General features: G+C 52.2%; 9 protein-coding genes across 9 annotated transcripts; 5 read left to right on the top strand and 4 right to left on the bottom strand.

Moving 5' to 3' along the window:
• Positions 1-340: 340 nt before the first annotated feature.
• RPS19A (Protein component of the small (40S) ribosomal subunit) lies at positions 341-1,110 on the top strand (the record flags this gene model as incomplete). The annotated part of the gene is made up of 3 exons (XM_064839377.1): positions 341-434; positions 675-735; positions 810-1,110. The coding sequence occupies 3 exons, from the start codon at positions 341-343 to the stop codon at positions 1,108-1,110; spliced, it is 456 nt and encodes a 151-aa protein (XP_064693119.1).
• A 1,413-nt stretch (positions 1,111-2,523) lies between these two features.
• On the bottom strand, positions 2,524-4,182 carry LTS14_006682 (uncharacterized protein; the record flags this gene model as incomplete). Its single annotated transcript, XM_064839376.1, has 1 exon — positions 2,524-4,182. The coding sequence occupies one exon, from the start codon at positions 4,180-4,182 to the stop codon at positions 2,524-2,526; it is 1,659 nt and encodes a 552-aa protein (XP_064693118.1).
• A 1,981-nt stretch (positions 4,183-6,163) lies between these two features.
• Positions 6,164-8,146, top strand: LTS14_006681 (uncharacterized protein; the record flags this gene model as incomplete). Its single annotated transcript, XM_064839375.1, has 2 exons — positions 6,164-6,880; positions 7,052-8,146. The coding sequence occupies 2 exons, from the start codon at positions 6,164-6,166 to the stop codon at positions 8,144-8,146; spliced, it is 1,812 nt and encodes a 603-aa protein (XP_064693117.1).
• Positions 8,147-8,244: 98 nt separating this feature from the next.
• LTS14_006680 (uncharacterized protein) lies at positions 8,245-9,033 on the bottom strand (the record flags this gene model as incomplete). Its single annotated transcript, XM_064839374.1, has 2 exons — positions 8,245-8,895; positions 8,977-9,033. 2 exons carry the CDS (start codon positions 9,031-9,033, stop codon positions 8,245-8,247), a joined length of 708 nt encoding a protein of 235 aa, XP_064693116.1.
• Positions 9,034-9,411: 378 nt separating this feature from the next.
• Positions 9,412-11,078, top strand: HGT1_2 (high affinity glucose transporter; the record flags this gene model as incomplete). The annotated part of the gene is made up of 2 exons (XM_064839373.1): positions 9,412-9,797; positions 9,848-11,078. The coding sequence occupies 2 exons, from the start codon at positions 9,412-9,414 to the stop codon at positions 11,076-11,078; spliced, it is 1,617 nt and encodes a 538-aa protein (XP_064693115.1).
• A 235-nt stretch (positions 11,079-11,313) lies between these two features.
• LTS14_006678 (uncharacterized protein) lies at positions 11,314-13,665 on the bottom strand (the record flags this gene model as incomplete). Its single annotated transcript, XM_064839372.1, has 2 exons — positions 11,314-11,514; positions 11,569-13,665. 2 exons carry the CDS (start codon positions 13,663-13,665, stop codon positions 11,314-11,316), a joined length of 2,298 nt encoding a protein of 765 aa, XP_064693114.1.
• Positions 13,666-14,238: 573 nt separating this feature from the next.
• On the top strand, positions 14,239-16,080 carry LTS14_006677 (uncharacterized protein; the record flags this gene model as incomplete). The annotated part of the gene is made up of 2 exons (XM_064839371.1): positions 14,239-15,893; positions 15,951-16,080. 2 exons carry the CDS (start codon positions 14,239-14,241, stop codon positions 16,078-16,080), a joined length of 1,785 nt encoding a protein of 594 aa, XP_064693113.1.
• A 2-nt stretch (positions 16,081-16,082) lies between these two features.
• On the bottom strand, positions 16,083-16,849 carry LTS14_006676 (uncharacterized protein; the record flags this gene model as incomplete). Its single annotated transcript, XM_064839370.1, has 2 exons — positions 16,083-16,662; positions 16,719-16,849. 2 exons carry the CDS (start codon positions 16,847-16,849, stop codon positions 16,083-16,085), a joined length of 711 nt encoding a protein of 236 aa, XP_064693112.1.
• Positions 16,850-17,100: 251 nt separating this feature from the next.
• Positions 17,101-18,210, top strand: LTS14_006675 (uncharacterized protein; the record flags this gene model as incomplete). The annotated part of the gene is made up of 1 exon (XM_064839369.1): positions 17,101-18,210. The coding sequence occupies one exon, from the start codon at positions 17,101-17,103 to the stop codon at positions 18,208-18,210; it is 1,110 nt and encodes a 369-aa protein (XP_064693111.1).
• Positions 18,211-18,855: the final 645 nt, after the last annotated feature.

The following is an 18,855-nucleotide window of genomic DNA, read 5'->3' as shown; positions in this document are numbered from 1 at the left end:
TGCTGGAAGTAGGAGGTAGATGGAAGTACTACCTTGATAAGGATATTTTTATGGCTCGGAACAATAGCCATTGCACAGTTCTTAGTCTTTACTGTCGTACAACGTGCAGCCGCGAAAAAGTGAGACAAGATTTCGTCGTCTCGAGACGTCCACTAGTTACTTCACCCACGTTCTTGCTACACATCGGCGCGACATTTCTCCGCTTCCGAAGTCACGCCAAGAATCCACACAGCACCTCCACATCGAAAAGTTCTATGTTAGCAATTGCGCAAGCCGACAGCCACACACACCTACACCTACCTCTACCACCTCTACCACCACCACACACAATACCGCCATCATGCCCGGTGTCTCCGTCCGCGATGTCCAAGCCGACAAGTTCATCAGCGCCTACGCCGCCTTCTTGAAGCGTCAGGGCAAACTTCCCATTCCTGGTTCGTGAGCCCGCTATATCCAGATCGCCAGTACACACTTCAGCCTCCCACCGCACAATAGAAAGAGATGGATACGTTATATGTTACACATACTGTACAGAAAGATGTATACACATACACACATACACACATATTCAAGGCTATTTGAGAATACCTGAATCCCGTGCGGGACGGGGGGCTGCAGTGTCGTGCTTTTCACTTCTGTCATGGAATTGAAAATGCTGACGTTGAAGTCTACAGGTTGGTCCGATACGGTGAAGACGAGCCATGCCAAGGAGTTGCCTCCTCAGAGTATTGATTGGTGAGTATATAAACATCCATTCCATCCACTCACTTCCACATCCACACACACCTAGGTACTTACACGTATGACAGGTTCTACATCCGCGCCGCAGCAGTAGCCCGCCACATCTACATGCGCAAAACCGTCGGCGTAGGCCGCATGCGCAAAGTCCACGGCGGCACCAAGAACCGCGGCGTCGCCCCGTCCCACCACGTCGACGCTTCTGGGTCTGTGGATCGGAAGGTGATGCAGGCGTTGGAGAAGATTGGTGTCTTGGAGCAGGATGAGGACAAGGGGGGCCGGAGGATCACGCAGTCGGGGCAGCGGGATTTGGATCGGATTGCGCAGACGACGATGGAGGCCGAGGAGGAGGAGGATGAGGATGAGGAGTAGATTGTGCTATGTCTGCGTGGGATGGTGTGATCATAGCATGGCGTTCGAGGATGGGTATGCTGATTGCCTTCTGTGAAGGCGACAGCACGGGTGTTGCAAGCCTTAGTATACAGCAATAGCTGAATCTCACGACATCCTTGATCCGCCACATGCCCTGTGCCTATCGTGTCATCATTACAACTACCATACAACATTCTTGGCAGCGAGGGAAATCATGAAGTTCAATATAGGTCGGGAATATTCCCGCCAGCGCCAGAAGCCGCAAAGACATGGCCATTGTGTTATCGGTGGCTCGAGGCAAGACAAACGAGTGCCACACTGATCATCTCTAGCATTCGCCATGGTCGAGCGGGACGTTCGGGCCGCAAAGGAGGTGCTTGCCACTCTGCACCTTACATGAAGCCTGCCCACAAAGGTGCCATCAACGGACTACGGCGGTCCTTGCAGCGCGAAGTGATGTACATTCGCTACATACTGTACATAAGTCGTCATGGATCAGTGAGCCATCAGTACGTTTGTCCTGCATGTCACGCAAAGTCGTGTATCATAAAAGTGTGCATAGAATCAGAATGATAACATACATATACGCCAAACCCAGTAGATTGTCGCTGTACACACCATCATGATTCAAGGCCATCAGTGCCAAGTTCGGTGTTGATCTCTTGTCGTACTTGCTGTACCGTGTGGCGGTATGTTGTTGAGGACCACCAAATCACGGGCCCACTTTCTCTATCCGAGCTCAGTAAGTTCCCGCGACAGGATTGCCAAATGGGACTTGTGACGATGGAAGTGCAGTCAAGGCCGTCTAGGTGTTGTTCAGCCTATCTTCAAGCCAAAGGTTCTGCTCGTGGCGACTAGGCCCATACGTCCTGTGGTCGACTGGCTAGTATAATCCCGAGAGGTCGTCACAGTTGTCGCAAGTGCAAGACTTGGTGTTCCAAGGCTGGGAACACGAGACGCCGCTCCCTTCTGAGCTTGCTTCGTGGAACAAAGACGACTCCGAAGTCCTCGTTATGCAGTGCCTGGCTGTTGGGGTTCCGGCTAGCTTGCAAGAACAGTCTTGTGACGGCGTCCACGTTGCAGTCGATAGCGATATTCAAAAGCAACGGCTCGCAGTGATCTCCATCTGGATTACTGTGTCCATGGCTGTCGACGATCAAACCATGGTTGATCAACAGTTTCAGCTCACCAACGCCTGTTTCACCGTGTCCTCTGGTGTGGCAAGCACTTTCCAGCAACGAACAACCAAGGTCGTATTGAGGCCTAGCTCTGCTCCTCAAGAGACGATCTGCGGTACCATAATCTCTCGATTTGATAGCAGACCAAAGTGGGAAGTCTTCAAAAAGGTAATCCTCACGAAAGATCCAAGGAGCCGGCCTCACAGCCTCACGTATCCGCCCGTCTGGATAGGTTCTAGATACACCTTTCAAGTATGGTAACAATGATCGAGGGCGATCTTCCCTTGCAACTCTTTGAGGGACGCAGGTACAGCATGGTGTCGGCCAGATTCTGCACCTGATCGGTACCATGCTTGAGGATGAGCATCAGCACGTCTTCTGTGAGGCACCACCTGAGGCGATAGAGCATTTTAATGCTTAGGCAAGCACCTGCATGGAGCAGGATCTCCAGTGCGATAGCGTCTCGTGAATCTAACGTCCTATATAGGGCGCTGTTAAGGTCTTGGGCACTCGTGCCGACATTAGCAACACGCAAAACACCTGCGGCATCGTGGTCGAGAGCAGCGTCTCTTAGCTGGTTGACCAACTCCTGTTCTCTACCTAACGCGAGCAGCAGCAAGCCACGTCTGACAACCCCCTCTGGCTTGCCCGAGCTGGTTCGGGCGAAATGCAATCGAACGTCCTCCAGATCATTACTTATGGCCGCGGGTTCCGAGCGAAAGCTAAAGATGCTAGGGACCATGGTCTGCATGGACCGTCGCCGTAGAAGCTGTGCAGGCAGGCTAGACGTACGGACCAGTCGCTTTTTCCACTTCAGAGTATTCGCATATCCTGCCTGAGAACGCATAGCGCTAGATTGCACAAGTCTGAGCGGTAGTTGCCTAAATTTGAGTCGCTCATGATCCGACCAGACTCCTGCCACAGGTGACGGTGCATGGTGGCCGGCACATTGCTCGTGGTGCTTGAAAGTAAAGCCGCATGCGTGACCTTCACAGGAGCCCATATGGTTGGCCTCCAGAGCACAGCAACTCTTCCGAGCAGCAAACCTTAGATGATGGGTAAGATCGTCCGCACGTACGAAGTCGATCTGGCAGATATTGCAAACCAGGTTGTCGTCGGAACTAAGGTCCTTGATATGGTCTTTGAGGTGCTTACGGAGCGCCGATTCATTTGTCTCCCAAGGTCGTGAGCAGTACAGGCAGTTTCGTGTCATCGCATGACGTTGACTTTGGGTGGTTTGCATGCCTGGATAGTCCCGAGGCTTCTTGCTGCGCATACGGCGAAGCATACTGCCAATGGAGGAAGTGGACTGCTTGGAAGAAATTGACACTATGTCCCCGCCGTCGACATCCTGGTCGTACTCTCCATCCTCTTGCGGCAACAAGGTTTCACACCACTGTGTGTTCTCGGCCATGAAGTCCATGAAGTCCGAGATCCAAGTCCTTGCATTGTCTGAATCTGTGCTGATCTCTGCTTCGACCGTTAGGATGTTGTCGACTTCGATGCTTGGAAGCGCCAAAGCTGTTGTCTCGATCTTAGCACCTTCAAAATTTGCTGTGGAGTGTTTGAAATCGCCATTACTCGATTCAGACTCAAGGTAGGAGTCATGTCTAGCAAGTTCGAGGACGAAATCGTGTCTAGAAGACATTGATGCGCAGGATCCGTCGGATTGTGAGCTACCGCAAGCCTCTGCCTGGACAACACCTGCGCAAGCGTGCAAGCTGTTCCCGGACTCGCCAACCTGATTTTTAAGCTGCTCAACCACAAGCTCGCCGTTGTTAAGCGATCCATCGTGATCACCCTTGTGATGTGCCGCAGTTGAGGCACTGAACTCGTTGGCATCGTCAATATGTGGCTTGGCATTTGGCTGTACCCGTTTCATGCCGTAGTGCATCTCGTTTTCATGTCGTCTCCGCGTCTCATCTCGAGGATAGGCATTCTAACAGAATGAGCAGGCGGACTCTCTTATCACGGGTCCTGAGCATGAGGGTTCGCGCTGATGCCGTTTGAGAGATCTCCATTCGGTGGAGGACTTGTTGCAATTAGGCCGATCGCATATGAAGCCACGGCGTTGTCGTTTCGAACTAGAGCTTGGAGCAATGCCCTGGTGCTCTATGTCTAGGCCTGAAAGCCTGGTAAGAGGCACTGGGTCGGAGCTGCAGTGCTCTAGCTCTTCGTCTATGGCATCGAGACGGCGCGTTCTACCGGCGGTGGCTAGAGTCATCTGGAAGGTTAGTGCTGCCATGGCGGGCGAGGATCGCTCTCCAGAACTGTGGACTAGCAGACACCATCATATCCTTCTGCACCACCACTAGCGCCATGATGATGATCGATCGCAAGGCTGAGACATCAGCTCGATGTAATAAATGCCACGCCACCGCATGCGGGCGCACGGACGGGCACCACCAGATTATGCGCTAGAGCGAAAGCATAATGCGCTGGTCCAAGCTTGATATTTGATGCATCCCGAGGACGCGATCCACCTCCTCCATCAAAGAGCGTTTGTAAGGTTATGCTCTTATGCGTACTTCAGACTTGCAATCATTGCCAAGTGGCAGGCAGGATGGTGGTGCGAGGAGATAGCCTTCTTCGGTAAGGGATATAGACCCGTCCGCTCTAGCAACACTTCTTGTGGTCACCACCTCTCATGCTTCCGATAGCTATCAGGCGAGGACGACAGGCCTCGACTAAGCTCCTCCTAGAAACTGGTGCAACAGTCAGCCCGGATCACGTCCTCAGCTGTGTAAGCACGCATCATACTGAGCTACTCAAGCTTCTTTTTGTCGCATCGCAACGGCAAGATCTGTCGTCAGACTGTTGGACCATCATTGTTGACTATCGCTACTGGCTTCAAAGCACTCCCGCTCATTACTGCGCTCTTGGAAAGCGGCGTCGACCCGAATGAAGTTCCTAATCAACTATGCGAGGACGACGTAGAATCCGCGCTGCGAAGAATGCGAGACAGTATATTCACATCTTTGACCGAGCCTAAGGCACATCTCGGGACAGCCGAGTGCATGCCCTTTGGCCGGCATGCTCTTCACGTCGCTGCAATGATGGGTGACCTTGAGATCATCAACATGCTTCTCGCTGCTGGTGCAAAAGTTGACGTATGGGAGGCCCAAGGCACGGCGCTAGGCGCAGCTATATCGTCAGGTTTCATCGATTGCCTCGAGGCTATGCTTCCACGTGACCAACATGTGACGTACGAGAGCTGCTGGAGAACATACGACGCCATCGAAATAGCATGCATAAAGCTGGATGGTAACCTCCTGAGCCTGTTGCTGTCTCACTGCGAATCAAGCGGCCGCGGTACTTGCGGGCATATATATCCAGCGTTCTCCTTCGCGTTGGCAGGAGGCAACTCGGATTTACTGGACGTAGTTGCAAGATATATGCCTTCAATCTATCTCTAATGGGATATTCAGAGGTTTGCGACCTTGGCTTTATGTACGTCGAAAGTAGAGAAACACATTCTGGATCCCGTCGTTTTGAAATCCCACCCCTAGTGACGTGTAGAAAAGCGCCACTTTCGAAATTTATGTGCTTCTACTGCTACGCGAGAAATTTGCATCGCGGTCATCAACACTTATCTCATCATATAACGATACCAAGGAAGACGACATGCCAGCTGCGCTATTTCCATCATGCTGCTCTCATGCTCTTGTGATAGCAAGACTCAGCGAGGGGTTTCTCCAGAAGCGGAGCGGAGGCTGTGAACACCTAGCAGCTGTCTTGCTGTACGGCTAAGATCATAGCCGAACTACCTTGCGCTCCATCACTGCGTCTCGACATTATGGTCTGCAGCCGTGTAGTCTTCAGGTCACACCAGACTTCCAAAAAAGATTCCCTGGCTCTCACACTCGCTTCAAATCATGGCTCGACTGCGACCTGCCATTGCGACCGTCTCACTCGGCCGTTCCAGCGCCGGCCACAGCATCACTCAAAAGCTCCAAGCCGCCAGTGAATTTGATTTTGAGGGCGTGGAGATATTCTTCGAATGCTTGCAGCATCATGCCAGGGATCGCTTTGGTGCTTCGGATCGTCTGGAGGCAGAGAAGCTGCTCGCAGCGGCCGGCGACGTCCGAAAGACCTGCGACGATCTCCATCTCGAGGTCGTCTGCCTGCAACCATTCACCTTCTATGATGGTCTGGTCGACTTCGATGCACATCGACAGCGTATTGAGGACTTGAAGCTCTGGTTCCGAATTTGTAAAGTTCTTGGGACGGACCTCATCCAGATACCTTCCAACTTTGCCATGGAGGGCACGACAGGGGATCGAGAAAGGCTCGTGGCTGACTTGGACGAAGCTGCACAGTTGGGTCTAGCGGAAGCGCCTCCAGTGCGCTTTGCCTATGAGGCGATCAGCTGGGCCGATCATATCGACTTATGGGAGCAGTCCTGGGAGATTGTCCAGAAGGTCAATCAGCCAAATCTTGGGCTCTGTCTCGATGTGTTCCACATTGCTGGAAGGATATGGGCAGATCCAACAACGCCATCTGGACAAGTTGATGGCGGAGACTCTGCCTTGCAGCGCTCATTGGCCCACTTGCTGCGTACTATCGACATCAAGAAGATCTTCTATGTTCAGGTTGGTGATGCACAACAGCTGTCCCCAGCACTGAACTCAAATCATCACTTATGGAATCCTTGCCAACGGCCGCGCATGACCTGGTCCAGAAATGCCAGGTTGTATATGTTTGAGAAAGAGCGCGGTGCCTATCTGCCGATCTGGCTGGTATGCCAGACAATCTTTACACAGCTCTCCTGGAAGGGCTGGGTCAGCATGGAGATGTTCAATCAGAGCCATTACGAGGTGGGAAATGATGTAGCGAAGTCTCACGCGGCCAGAGCCCAGAAATCCTGGCAGAAGCTGCTGAGCAAGCTCGATTATCGAAGACCTGGAGACTCCGAACAGCTTCAGCTGGGCCGCAGGATAGCATTATCCGGTACTCCGATCTCCCACTCACTATCGCCGATCTTCAATCACACCCTGTGGTCGCTGATTGGACTATCTTGGATATATGAATTGATGGAGACCACATCCCTCGAAGATCTGTTCGTTGAACTGCGTTCGGGTACCTATGTCGGTGCCTCAATTACCATGCCGCACAAGATCAAAGCTCTGGAGCTGGTGGACGAGGTCTCAAGTGAGGCACAAAAGATTGGTGCCATAAATACTGTTCTCGTCTCTCGGGAGAAAGGATCTGGCGAGCGAAGACTTCTCGGTGACAATCTTGATTGGAAGGGAATGCTTCTTGCCATGGAGGCTGCTTGTTCGTCTGTGGATCAATACACCAACAAAGATATCGGGATGGTCATCGGTGCTGGGGCGACTGCACGTACTGCTGTGTACATGATGTGTGAACACCTCCATATTTCCGAAATCTACATCGTCAACCGCGACGCAATGGAAGTCTCAGCCCTTGTTCACGACATCAAGATTCGCGGAGTCAAGGCAAACATGATACACGTGGCTCGAGTGGAAGATGTTTCAAGCTGTTTTAGACCTACAGTGGCTATCGGAACGGTGCCAGACTGCAAAATATCCTCGGCCGAAGAGGAGCAAGCCCGCGAAGTTGCTTTACGTTTGTTGAATTTGCCGGCCCTGAGAGCAGCGACCCAGAGCTGTATTCTGGACATGTGTTATTCTCCCGACCCGGAGACTACACAAATCATCGCAGCCAAGAAGGCTGGTTGGGTGACCGTTTCAGGTGTGGAGATCGTGGCAGCCATCAATGTTCTACAGAATGAAGCGTGGCAGGGCCGGAGCCGGGAGACATTCTGGAACACGAAAGTTGAGAACCATTGCAAGATGGCCATGCAACACGCACTTGGGAAGAGGGCTTGTCCATAATCTTGGTATCTGATATATAGTTGAAAATCTTCCAACTTGAACAAAAGAGACTACCATTTCGCAGCCGGTATGATCACATTTCCCGGCTCGCATCACAATCACATCTGTTTCATGAAATTCTTGACCCGAGAGTTGAACACGACTGGCTCCTCCATGAACAAGAAGTGGCCGTGATCATTCCAATTCTCCACTTGCAGCCCGGGCATATGCTGTAGCCACCGGCGATCGATGTCCGCATAGACAGGCGTCACTAACAGGAGCGCAGGAATATCGTACACCTCGTCATGACGCCACGCGTGAGGCAGCTTGTCTGTTGTGACTGAATGCAAACGCACATATTTCGACGTCTCGGTTGTCACCTGGAGGATGCGTTCTTTGACAGTCTCCGTCATACGATCTGTCAAGAACCTGCGTCGTATTGTATCGCGGAACTCTTGATCGTCCATCAGGCTTTCCCTCCATGCTTTGCGTTGCTTTTGATTGACGTAATTTTCTGGCAGGTCGAAAAAGGAGTCGACATAGATGATAGCTGAGACCCTGTTGCTGTGTAACCGCAGCAGCATGGTTGCCACTGGTCCTCCCATGCTGTGGCCTACGATGACTGCCTGCTCCACCCCCTCATGCTGAAGCACACTCTCCACTGCTCGGGCCATATACTCAATCGTCAACTCGGCTTCTGCCACCTCACTTTCGCCGTGTCCGGGTAGATCTATCAGCACACAAGAGTACTGCCCGAGCAGATCCGCTTGCTGGGACCACAATGCACTGGAACAAGACCAGCCGTGCAGAAATACTAAAGTTGCTCCGGCTCGATTTTTGATCCAATATACCACATTAGCCCCGTCGTATAGAATCGACTTCTGCTCGAGATCTGGTATGAGCTCCATTGTTCGATGTGCTTGAAACGCGAGGTACAGCCCAGCAGTATCAGTCCGAAAGATTGGTATTTGTGTTCTGCCTCCAACCCATGGCGTTGTCACGTTTTTGTGCCTGACATTGACCGGCTTGGTGCTGCTTGTGAATGTCCATCCCAGTACCGGCTATGACTTTGGCCGAGCCAAGCTAAATGATGAGGTGCGTTCTCGGATACGGTATAAGCTTCGAGATCTTCTCTATGGCAATATACAAAGCCGAAACAATGAGTGCCCTTTTCGCGAGGGTGTGCCACCGGCACACAGATATGCAATATATGACAAGCAAGGCTCGCTGCGAGTCGGGATATTCTTCTCGCCACAGGATACCATTACTTCTTCTCCAGTGCCTAAATGGCTGCTCAACCAAAATACAGCGCTTGGCGCTTGCTTTACTTTATCTTGCCGAGTGCAATCACTGGCTTCGCTTATGGCTGGGAGGTCGGCTCCATGGGCGGTATACTCGCCATGCCACAATTTCTGTCTTACTTCGACACACCATCCAGCTTCTTGCAGGGTCTTATGACAGCCGCACTAATTGCTGGAGAATTCTTTGGCTCTCTGGTCGTCGGCTTCACCATTGCTGATCGCTTCGGTCGCCGCGCCACTATCATAGGTTCAGCCATTGTCTATCTGATCGGACAAGTGCTCGTTGTAGCTGCTCAGAATCGGGGCATGTTCATAGCCGGCAGAGCAGTCAACGGCCTGGGCGCTGGCCCGCTTTTCCAGACCGTGTCATAGTAAGATACGGCTCGAAGTATCCGAGGTCATGTGTAATGACCATTCATAGTTACACTGCGGAGATCACGCCAGCCCACATTCGAGGGAGAGTGACGTCGACACTCAATTCCGGAATCGCGGTCGGTCTCCTGATCTCGTACTGGATACAGTACGGAGCACTACACATTCAAGGTAGTGGTTCCTGGCGAATGTGCTTTGCACTACAGTTGGTGCCGGGAGTCGCCATTGCGTTATTGCTGTGCAAACGGCCCGAGTCCCCTCGCTGGCTGGTACAGCACGATAAACACGAGGACGCCCTTATTGTCCTCGCGAACTTGCATGCAGATGGCGACGTCAGCAATGTCGTGGTGCGGTCGGAGTTCGAGGAAATAAGAGTGGTAGTGGGCCTGGAGAAGTCCACCGCAGCGCCGTCGTACATCACCCTCCTCTTTGGTCGAGACTATCGTCGTCGTACAGCCCTGGCAATGGGGCTACAATGCATGCAGCAAGCGTCCGGAGCGAACATCGTACTCTATTACGCTGCTAAGGTGTTTGCGCAGACAGGACGCAACGGGCCTTCTGCTGCACTCCTGGCGAATGGCATAAGTTCGGCTCTACTTTTGCTTGGAACAGTCTTACTGACGCTGTTGCTCGACACGTACGGCAGACGACGGCCAATATTCCTGGGTCCGCTATGCATGGGTACATGTCTGGTCGTTGTCGGATCAATGCTGGTGAGCTTTGGATCTCCACATTTCGATGAGGTCACCCAGGCGGTCCAATTCTCCTTCAAGAACGTCCAAGCCGGCAACGCAGCTATCGCGTTCATGTTCCTCTTCCAATTCTTCTTCGGCCATCTCAGTAGCTCGATTCCTTGGACCTATCAAAGCGAAGTATATCCTGTCCTTGCGCGTGCGCGTGGGACAGCCCTTGCCGTTGCTGCAAACTACTTTACGAACTTCTGGCTTGGCCTCTACATCCCACAAGGTCTGAACACAGCGTCTTGGCGTATTTACTTCATCTTCGCAGCGATCAATTTTGGCTGTGCAGTACTCGGCTACCTCTTCTTCCCTGAAACGGCGAATCGTACTCTGGAGGAATTAGATCTGCTCTTCCTGCATGATCGTCGGATCCTGGTGTGCCGAGACCCAGATGCTTGTCGAAAAGGTGGGATGCTTGAGACTCGCTTGGACGAAGATCCAGAGATGGTTGCACTGGAGTTGAGCAAGAGGCTTGGGAAGGAACATGAACTTTTTAATGGTAAGCAATTGCAGTCCGTCGAGTATGTGGACAAGGTCTGAGTGGTATCAGCCAAGTGATAGTGGTTGAAGAGGTCGCATAGTTTCAAGCACGGAGTCAGTATGAAGCGTCTCGTCCAAGCATGTAAGAGTGGTGTGATAAAATATCTCTCGCTCCAGTCTTTCTTGTACACTGAAGTTGGTGTCTGAACCAGGCATTGATGCTAAGTTTGTGTCATGGATTTCCACGAACATAGCGGATTTACTTCTCCCATAACACTTCCCCAGACATAGCACTTCATTCAGGCGAATCCTCGGCATACATTGCATGCCGCATCGTCTTGACCGGCGCTCGACGTCCTGTCATTTGTTCAAATTGTCTCATGCCCTGTTCAAGCAGGATTTGCAAGCCGTCAACAGTGGACCACGGTTGACCCGTAGTAGCTTCGTGTCGACGCACTAAAGAAAGCAGAGGTGTATCAACCGGAGCATAAGAGAACTGGATGCAGTCAGCACTAAGCTTCATTTCGTGTGCATTGAGAGCGCTACTCACATCGACCGCGACCCCGCCATGTGCATTGGAGAGCCAAATTGAGGGCAGTGTGGTGGTGTCATTCAGCCGAGACGCTGGAATGCATGATATGATTACGGATGGCAAAGACTGCCCTGTGGGCCATGCAGACTGAAGGGCGGGTAAGTAGCGTACAACCTCCGAGCGGGTACCAAGGTTGTCGTAAGCCCATTTGTTGAAATGTGCCGCTACTCGCTCGGCGTTCGATTGCGTTCGATTTCGCAGAAAGATTGATCTGTATCCAATTTGCAGTAGCGCATACACAGCCGCACGGGCTGTGCCACCAGCGCCGAATACCAGCGTCGTGGCCTTTGGTATGTTTGCGGAGTTCCAAGGTGACATCGCTTCTCGCAGACACGCATAGACTCCGTACCAATCACTGTTATCTCCGTATAAACCAGCAGCTTCGCCTGCGGTATTGCGCACCAGTGCTGCTTGCTGCGGCAACTTTGCACTTCGTCGCAATGGTAGGACGGTGTTGACGGACCCGATCGCCGACGCGTGAGGACTGGTTTCGAGACACGCCCGACATGCTATTTCCTTGTAAGGGTAGCTGACAGCCGAGCCGCCGAAATCGGGCTGATACCACGCGTGAAGCGCATCCTCGAAGGAAGACGTTACGAGCGGCCGAAAAGAATGCAGAAGACCATGTATCTTATATGCTGCATTGTGCATCTGTGGTGTTCGGCTCTGCAGTACATTGTCACCCACCATAGTGTAGATGAGCGAGTCGTATTGGTATGTGTGGAATAAGGCGGCAGTAGCTCTTTGGAGGTCGAATTCGGTGATGCTGGCATCCATCACGTTCAGTGGGAAGAATCTTGGGCTCACGGGAACAAGAACATTGCTTGTGACCAGCGAAGTCCTGCCCAAATGCCCGGTATTGTATGCCACTATCACCGGTATATGTCCAACCCGCGACCTCGCCTCGCGACGGAAGTTTACAACACCCTCGTTGTCATCTCGCGATAAAGCTTCCTGCGTGAACCGTAAAACGTCAAGGCTGGCGTAATGGCTTTGTTGCAAGGATTGCGATCTGGCAGGGTCGAGCCACCCGCCTCCTAAAGCCGGAGCGAAATGTTTGTGACCGATGAGCCGAGTAGACGATTTGTTGCGGATCATCGCGTGAAGTACGGCGTCCGGCATTTCCAGATCAACGGTAATATAATCTACAGCGACTCTGGCACCAAATTGGAGCAGCGATGTAAGCTGATCGGTAGTGAATCGTGCTTCGGCCATCACAATCGTATCAATGGTGTAGATGAGCTCGGCGTCCATGTGACGGCGGAGACTTGCTACAAACCTGGCAGTGTCTCGCAGCAGGGTATTTGAGACAGTGTCAATCTTCAGCTCGACGGCATCTTCACACAGCTCGAGAGAGGTCAGATCCAAGGTGCTAGAGGCGAAGTCAGAAAGCTTGAGCGTGATCACGTAACTGCGGGCCCTCCTCTCCAGCGAGAGACCGGCCATTGAGAAGACACCAGTGTCTTTGACGGGAATCCGACCAAGGAGGCGGTCCACATAGCTTTCAATATCGCATTTAGCACTTCTTAGTGCGAAGGACTGATGTGGCGTTGCCGACGCTGTGGTGTCATCCAAGACTGCTGCAGCAGTAGAGTCATGTAGATTGAAATAGGTGAAATCGGCACACTGATGCAAGGCGTGATCAGGCCTTTGCATGCGGAGTAAGGCTTCTTCACTGAGGTCGTCCAGCCTTGAGATCTGCTTGTAGCACCTTAAAATGTGAACAACTCGGCGCGTGGTGCGGTATCCTTGTAACAAATCGTGAACCGGCTCATGCAGACTGGCATAGCCACAGTCAATAACGGCTTCCTGCGGATTCTGCAAAAGCATTTGCCGCACAACATCGAGCATACGGGCTTGAAACTGCTCGTGGCCGAATTTGTCCAGGAAAGCCTTCTCGGAGATGCCTGTGGCTCTGTGAAAGTATAAACCGCCACTAATCCAGCGCCATCCTAGGTACGAAGCTGCGATGAACGATAGCGATCGCTTGCCTGCGCCGGGCAGTCCGACTAGAATGATGGAGGCATGGCGGTCGCGGATCGGGACGTTGTCCATGTGTCATATAAGTAGTCTGATGAGAAGCATGTCAATGACATACAACTGAATGCAATTTCGCGTGGCGAGGATGTTGAAGACGTGCATGTTGGAGGATGGTTGAGCGACAGAATGGCCCGTGTCATGGTGAATGCGATCAATGGAAGTCCCAGGGGATTTTGTTCATCGGGCAAAGTCATAGCCGAAGGAAGTCTTGGCTACGCCACCTGCCTTGCTCGTGTTGCATGTCCACCGCCAGGACGACAAGATTCGTGACAACTCGTTCAGCGGACTGACCATGTGGGTGTGTGAGGCATGGACGGCGGCGTTGGAAGCACAGAGTATGCAACAAGCACGCAGCGGAAAACGCAGAGACGCCGAGTAGAGAAGGCTTGTGATATCTGTCGGCGGCGTAAAGAGAGATGCAATGGCGCGAAGCCGCAGTGTTCGACCTGCAAGGCGGCCACACGGACATGTCTCTACACCAGTGAAACGAAGCGGCGAGGCTTGCCAGAAGGATGGGTCAGGGCGCTCGAATGTCTCTGGGCCTTCGCCATGCGCTGCATACCAAATCTCGAGGTCACCCTTCTCTCAATGATGCGTGACCAGAATCGTCAAGCCTGGCACGCAGACTTTCTGGCAGTGTGGATGAGTGTGATCGATTCGCAAGCTTTGAGTAAGGGGTGGAAGCAATCCACGCTTTACGACGAACTTCAGCGGCTCGTCACAGACTTGGATGTCACGGAGATTGTTCAAGGGAACAGTCCACGATCCGACAAGTTCGAGAACTTGTATAATCTTGTTGCGACCAGAGCCCACGGCGAGCACAGACCTGCCTCAGTCCACGGAGGACCACATACCATCTTGCCAATCGCAGCATTGAGGCCACCACTTCCATCAAATGCATCCAAATCCATAGACTTTCACTTTCGATGGACTCAGAGCTGGCTGCCCATTATGGACAAAGGCAATGTCCATCGTTCACTCTACCGCGTGCGTCGAGACGAGGCGGTCGAGTGCGCAGCTGACGAAGCCAGTCTATATGCTCTGCTGAGCCTGACGACTGTGCAGCAATCTGGCGACAACCTAGAACATCAGCTCAATACTTCGTCTGCTTCGCTGTTTGCCACTCATGCGCACCGTTTGCTTCACGAGTGTACTGGTCCACCCACGCCTACTACTGTCCAAACCATGCTTCTTCTTGCCCTTCACCACATCACGAGGGATTGTCAGGAAGACGCCTGGGTACTCGTTGGTCGGGCAACACGAGCTATTGCTTTGCTACAGCGGTCTTGTGGTGATGAGCTTTTACCGCTTAGCTTCCGCCCAGAGCGTGAATTATTGAAGCGCCTTAATCTCGCAGCGTTCGTCCTTGACAGTCTGCTCTCTGCTCACTTGAGATTACCGCATGCCCTTGGTCCTTCTGGTTCTGGCCCAATTGAGCGTCTGATCGCGGACGGCACCGAGGAATGGGAACCAGGCCCAACATCATCTACAAGCATTTTCACGAACGGTCCCGGCTTTTGTCTCAGCACCTTTAACGACCTTGTGGATTTCAGTGTTCAGCTTAGCATTATGCAGAATTCGGCTGGCGGAGATCAGAAGGATATGATGAGACCCCGAGTACGGTTGGACCAAGTGGCAAGCACGTTTCCGCAGCATCAGACGCTTCATCTTTTCGGCACAGTACTGGCGCTAATGGAGTCTCCCACTGTAGCTGATGATGGCGATTTAGACAAGCTTTTGCTCAGTGTACAAACGGTGGTTACTACATACAACGTCTACTACCCGATCAGCACAGTGCCTATCATCTGGCCAATGTTAATCGACCTGGTCAAGGAGAAGATAGAGGCGCTACCACGCACAAGCAATGTTCAAGATACGGCGATGGCACTGGCGCGCTTCCTGAAAGCTGCTGAAGTCAATCTTCACGTTGCTGCTTCCGTGAGGCCAGCATTTGACAACATCGGAGCCCGCGAGCCGACCGACCCATGTGACCCCGGTTCCCTCCACATTCTGAACACTACAATGGCAGACCACCCTTCGAATCAGAGTGGACTCACTCGATTCACAGCGGCAACATATAACGTTGATCCAATGACGCCACTTTCTGGTGGAGGGCGCACGGACGTATTCGAGGCACCTGTGCCTGACACATTGTCCACTCTTCCCGCAACTGATCGACCAACGGATTTTGATGTTAATGTAGATTTTTCGGGATACCTGATGGATGGAGATGCATATGGATGGTAAGATTAGATGACAACTGTGAGCAAATATAAGGTGCTTATGCTAATGAATTTCAGGGACCACCATTGGGATCAAAGTCTACACAACCTTGGGTTCGCAGACGTTGACATGCCTCTCCTTGACCTTGACTTTCCTTTGTCCACGGAGCAAGAATTCTCTCTCGACGGAGCGGACACTGCAAGCTAATGTCAAAATGCTATGTCCTCACCAGCCAACCACTGCACAGCTTGTTCGTACAAAAGGTCGTGCTTGGACCCGTTGATAGTGCCGCCGTCTCTGGCATGACCGGGTAAGTCCTTCGATATTGTAATACCCATAGCTCGTTGCTGGCAGTGGGCTAGGTACCGATAACCTCGAGGATAGGACTTCAGAATCTCATCGTCCAGCATGGGCACATGCCGAGGATCAACTGGAATCAGCTTATCCTTTTCGTACCAGTGACGAACATATTTTGCGAGCCAATCACCAGTAGACGGCTGTTTTTCGAAGAAGAATATGAACCGGCAGTCGGCCTCAGCGTCAACTTCGCAGCCGTCGAGTTCGAATCTCTGTGTGATGGTGGCCTTCATCTTTGTCACCGCTCTCCCGGCATCCAAATGAAGATTCGAGGTGACGCCATGCGCCCGATGCATAATAAAGACACCTTGATCGACGCCCATCTTTGAAGCTTCAATGAAGTCGTCTACATGGAATTTACCAGACCAGGTTGTATAGACGTAGGCCGCTTCGGCAAAGATGGATCGAAAGTTCTCCCATTCGCAAGCATCCCTTCACAAGGAGTATCAGATCCGGAGCGGTATTGTCACTGCGAGCTAGAGTCTCACCTGTAGCATACCCAACCTTCGGCGAGCTCACGAAGCTTCAAACGCTCCAACACTTGCGCATCGGTCCCATTATTGCGATAGATTTGAGGTGGTTGATCATTTTGGTCGCGATTTTGCAGACTCGCCTCCATATTGCGTCGATGCATTCTCCAAGAGTGCAGAGCTGGATGAGACGATCGTACTCATAAACACCCACTGTCGGCTCTACACGGGGAGCCTGGTCAACGAGACGCTTCCGGCTCTGGTTTCCATCGGCTTTGACTTTAGCCGAAGCAATCTGGCGACATATATTCGCCCTTGGACTGACAGATCACGAGGCTGCTCGTCGAAAATCAACGACCATCCAGGTATTGCGAAGCGGCATCTCCACAACAAAGACGCCATGGGATCATGCGGCGAAGGTAAGCCGGTCAGCATCGCTGTCATTGGCGCAGGAACGATTGGCGCGAATCATGCTCGCAGGCTTGCGCGCACAACCGACACTGTGTTGGATTGTATCGTTGACCCTACCACTCAAGGACAGATTCTGGCCGCTGAGCTCCAAGTTGCCTGGTATTTTGATGCAACACAAATGCTAGAGTCGCATGAACGGGTACCTTCGGCGGCGATCATCAGCACCCCTAACAAAATGCATGTTCCCATTGCGATGGCCTTGATACCGCACCACATACACCTATTAATTGAGAAGCCATTGTGTACATCTGTGGTGGAAGGCCAGATGCTATTATTCGAAGCTCGTAAGAACGACGTCGTGGTTGCAGTAGGTCATCACCGGCGGCACAATCCAAGGATACAAGCAGCTTATCACGCCTTGAGGAATGGAAGCATAGGTCGCATTCTTGCAACTTCTGGACTGTGGGTGTGTTCGAAGCCAGCGTCGTACTTCGACGGTGTTGGGGCGTGGCGCGGCGGGGCGCAGGCAGGGATAATCTGGATCAACCTCATCCATGAAATCGACTTGCTACAAATGCTTGTAGGCAGGATAGAGCGTGTATACGCCGAGCGTGCGCCATCATTACGCAGTGACCAATCATCTTCCATTTCACCGGAGAGCACTGAGGGTCTAGCACTTACACTGCGCTTCGCTAATGGTGCAGTGGGAACGTTCCTAGCGCTGGACAATGCTCCGAGTCCTTACTTCATGGAGGCTGGTACAGGCGAGAACTCGAACTTCCCATACAGCGGCCAGGACAGCTATCACATGTTTGGCGATGTAGGCTGTATGACAGTGCCTCATGGCAAGATCTGGCGCCCGGAGAATGCCGCAGATGGGCGAAACAGCAAGAATGTGCTCGAGCAGCTTCCAGAAAGCAACGTCGAAGAGAATGTCTACGATCGACAGCTCAAGAACTTTGTGGCGGCTGTACGCGGTGAGCAGATTCCATTATGCGCAGGTGAGGATGGCCTGCTTGCTGTAGCAGTGTGTGAAGCGATCCAGGAGTCGCTGAGTACTCTCAAGTCGGTGCCGGTCCCGCTTCCAACGCTAGGGTGAAGCATGACTTGGCAAGACATCCTTTGGGCGTTATGGTCTGCCTAATGAACTGGTTCACAAGTCGACTTGCGGTGGTAATGTGTTTAGTCGGACATGAGCTGTGAAAAATACATGTACATATCTCCTTGGTGTCCAATAGAATTTCAACTTCTAGTTCGGTTCAGCGACTGGGATTGACATTATGGTTGAGTAGATAGCTGCTTAACGGCTTTAGAGAGGTAGACAACGATAGGTGCATCTAATCCTTATTTAACAAACTCCTGGAGGAGTGCCCGCATTGGGAAGCAGAGCACGAGCAAGATACTTCCTCTTAGCCGCATGCCAAGCTTTTGTCAAGCTTTGTGTCCAAGGGCCGTCGGGAAGATTGCAGGGGTCAGTTTCCAGGTTCTGCTGACGCGTCTTGATCCATCTCCAGTGTATTGTATCGTCTCATTTCCTCGCATAACTATCCAGGACACACCGAAAACTCGAATTGTTGATGTATGAAGGCCGATGCTACGCAGGAGAAGGACTTAGCTCACGCAGTCGATGATGCCTAAATTGCCAAGTCCATAGCCCTTTCACGAGTCTGGAACGCCAGGAATATACATAGCTTCGACCATCGAGTACTGGAGAACTTATCATACCATCCCACGGTAGAATCTT

This window comes from Recurvomyces mirabilis (genome assembly GCF_035927965.1).
Source record: "Recurvomyces mirabilis strain CCFEE 5264 chromosome Unknown scaffold_17, whole genome shotgun sequence".
NCBI lineage: Eukaryota > Fungi > Ascomycota > Dothideomycetes > Mycosphaerellales > Teratosphaeriaceae > Recurvomyces > Recurvomyces mirabilis.
This window is presented reverse-complemented; position numbering and strand designations above follow the sequence as displayed.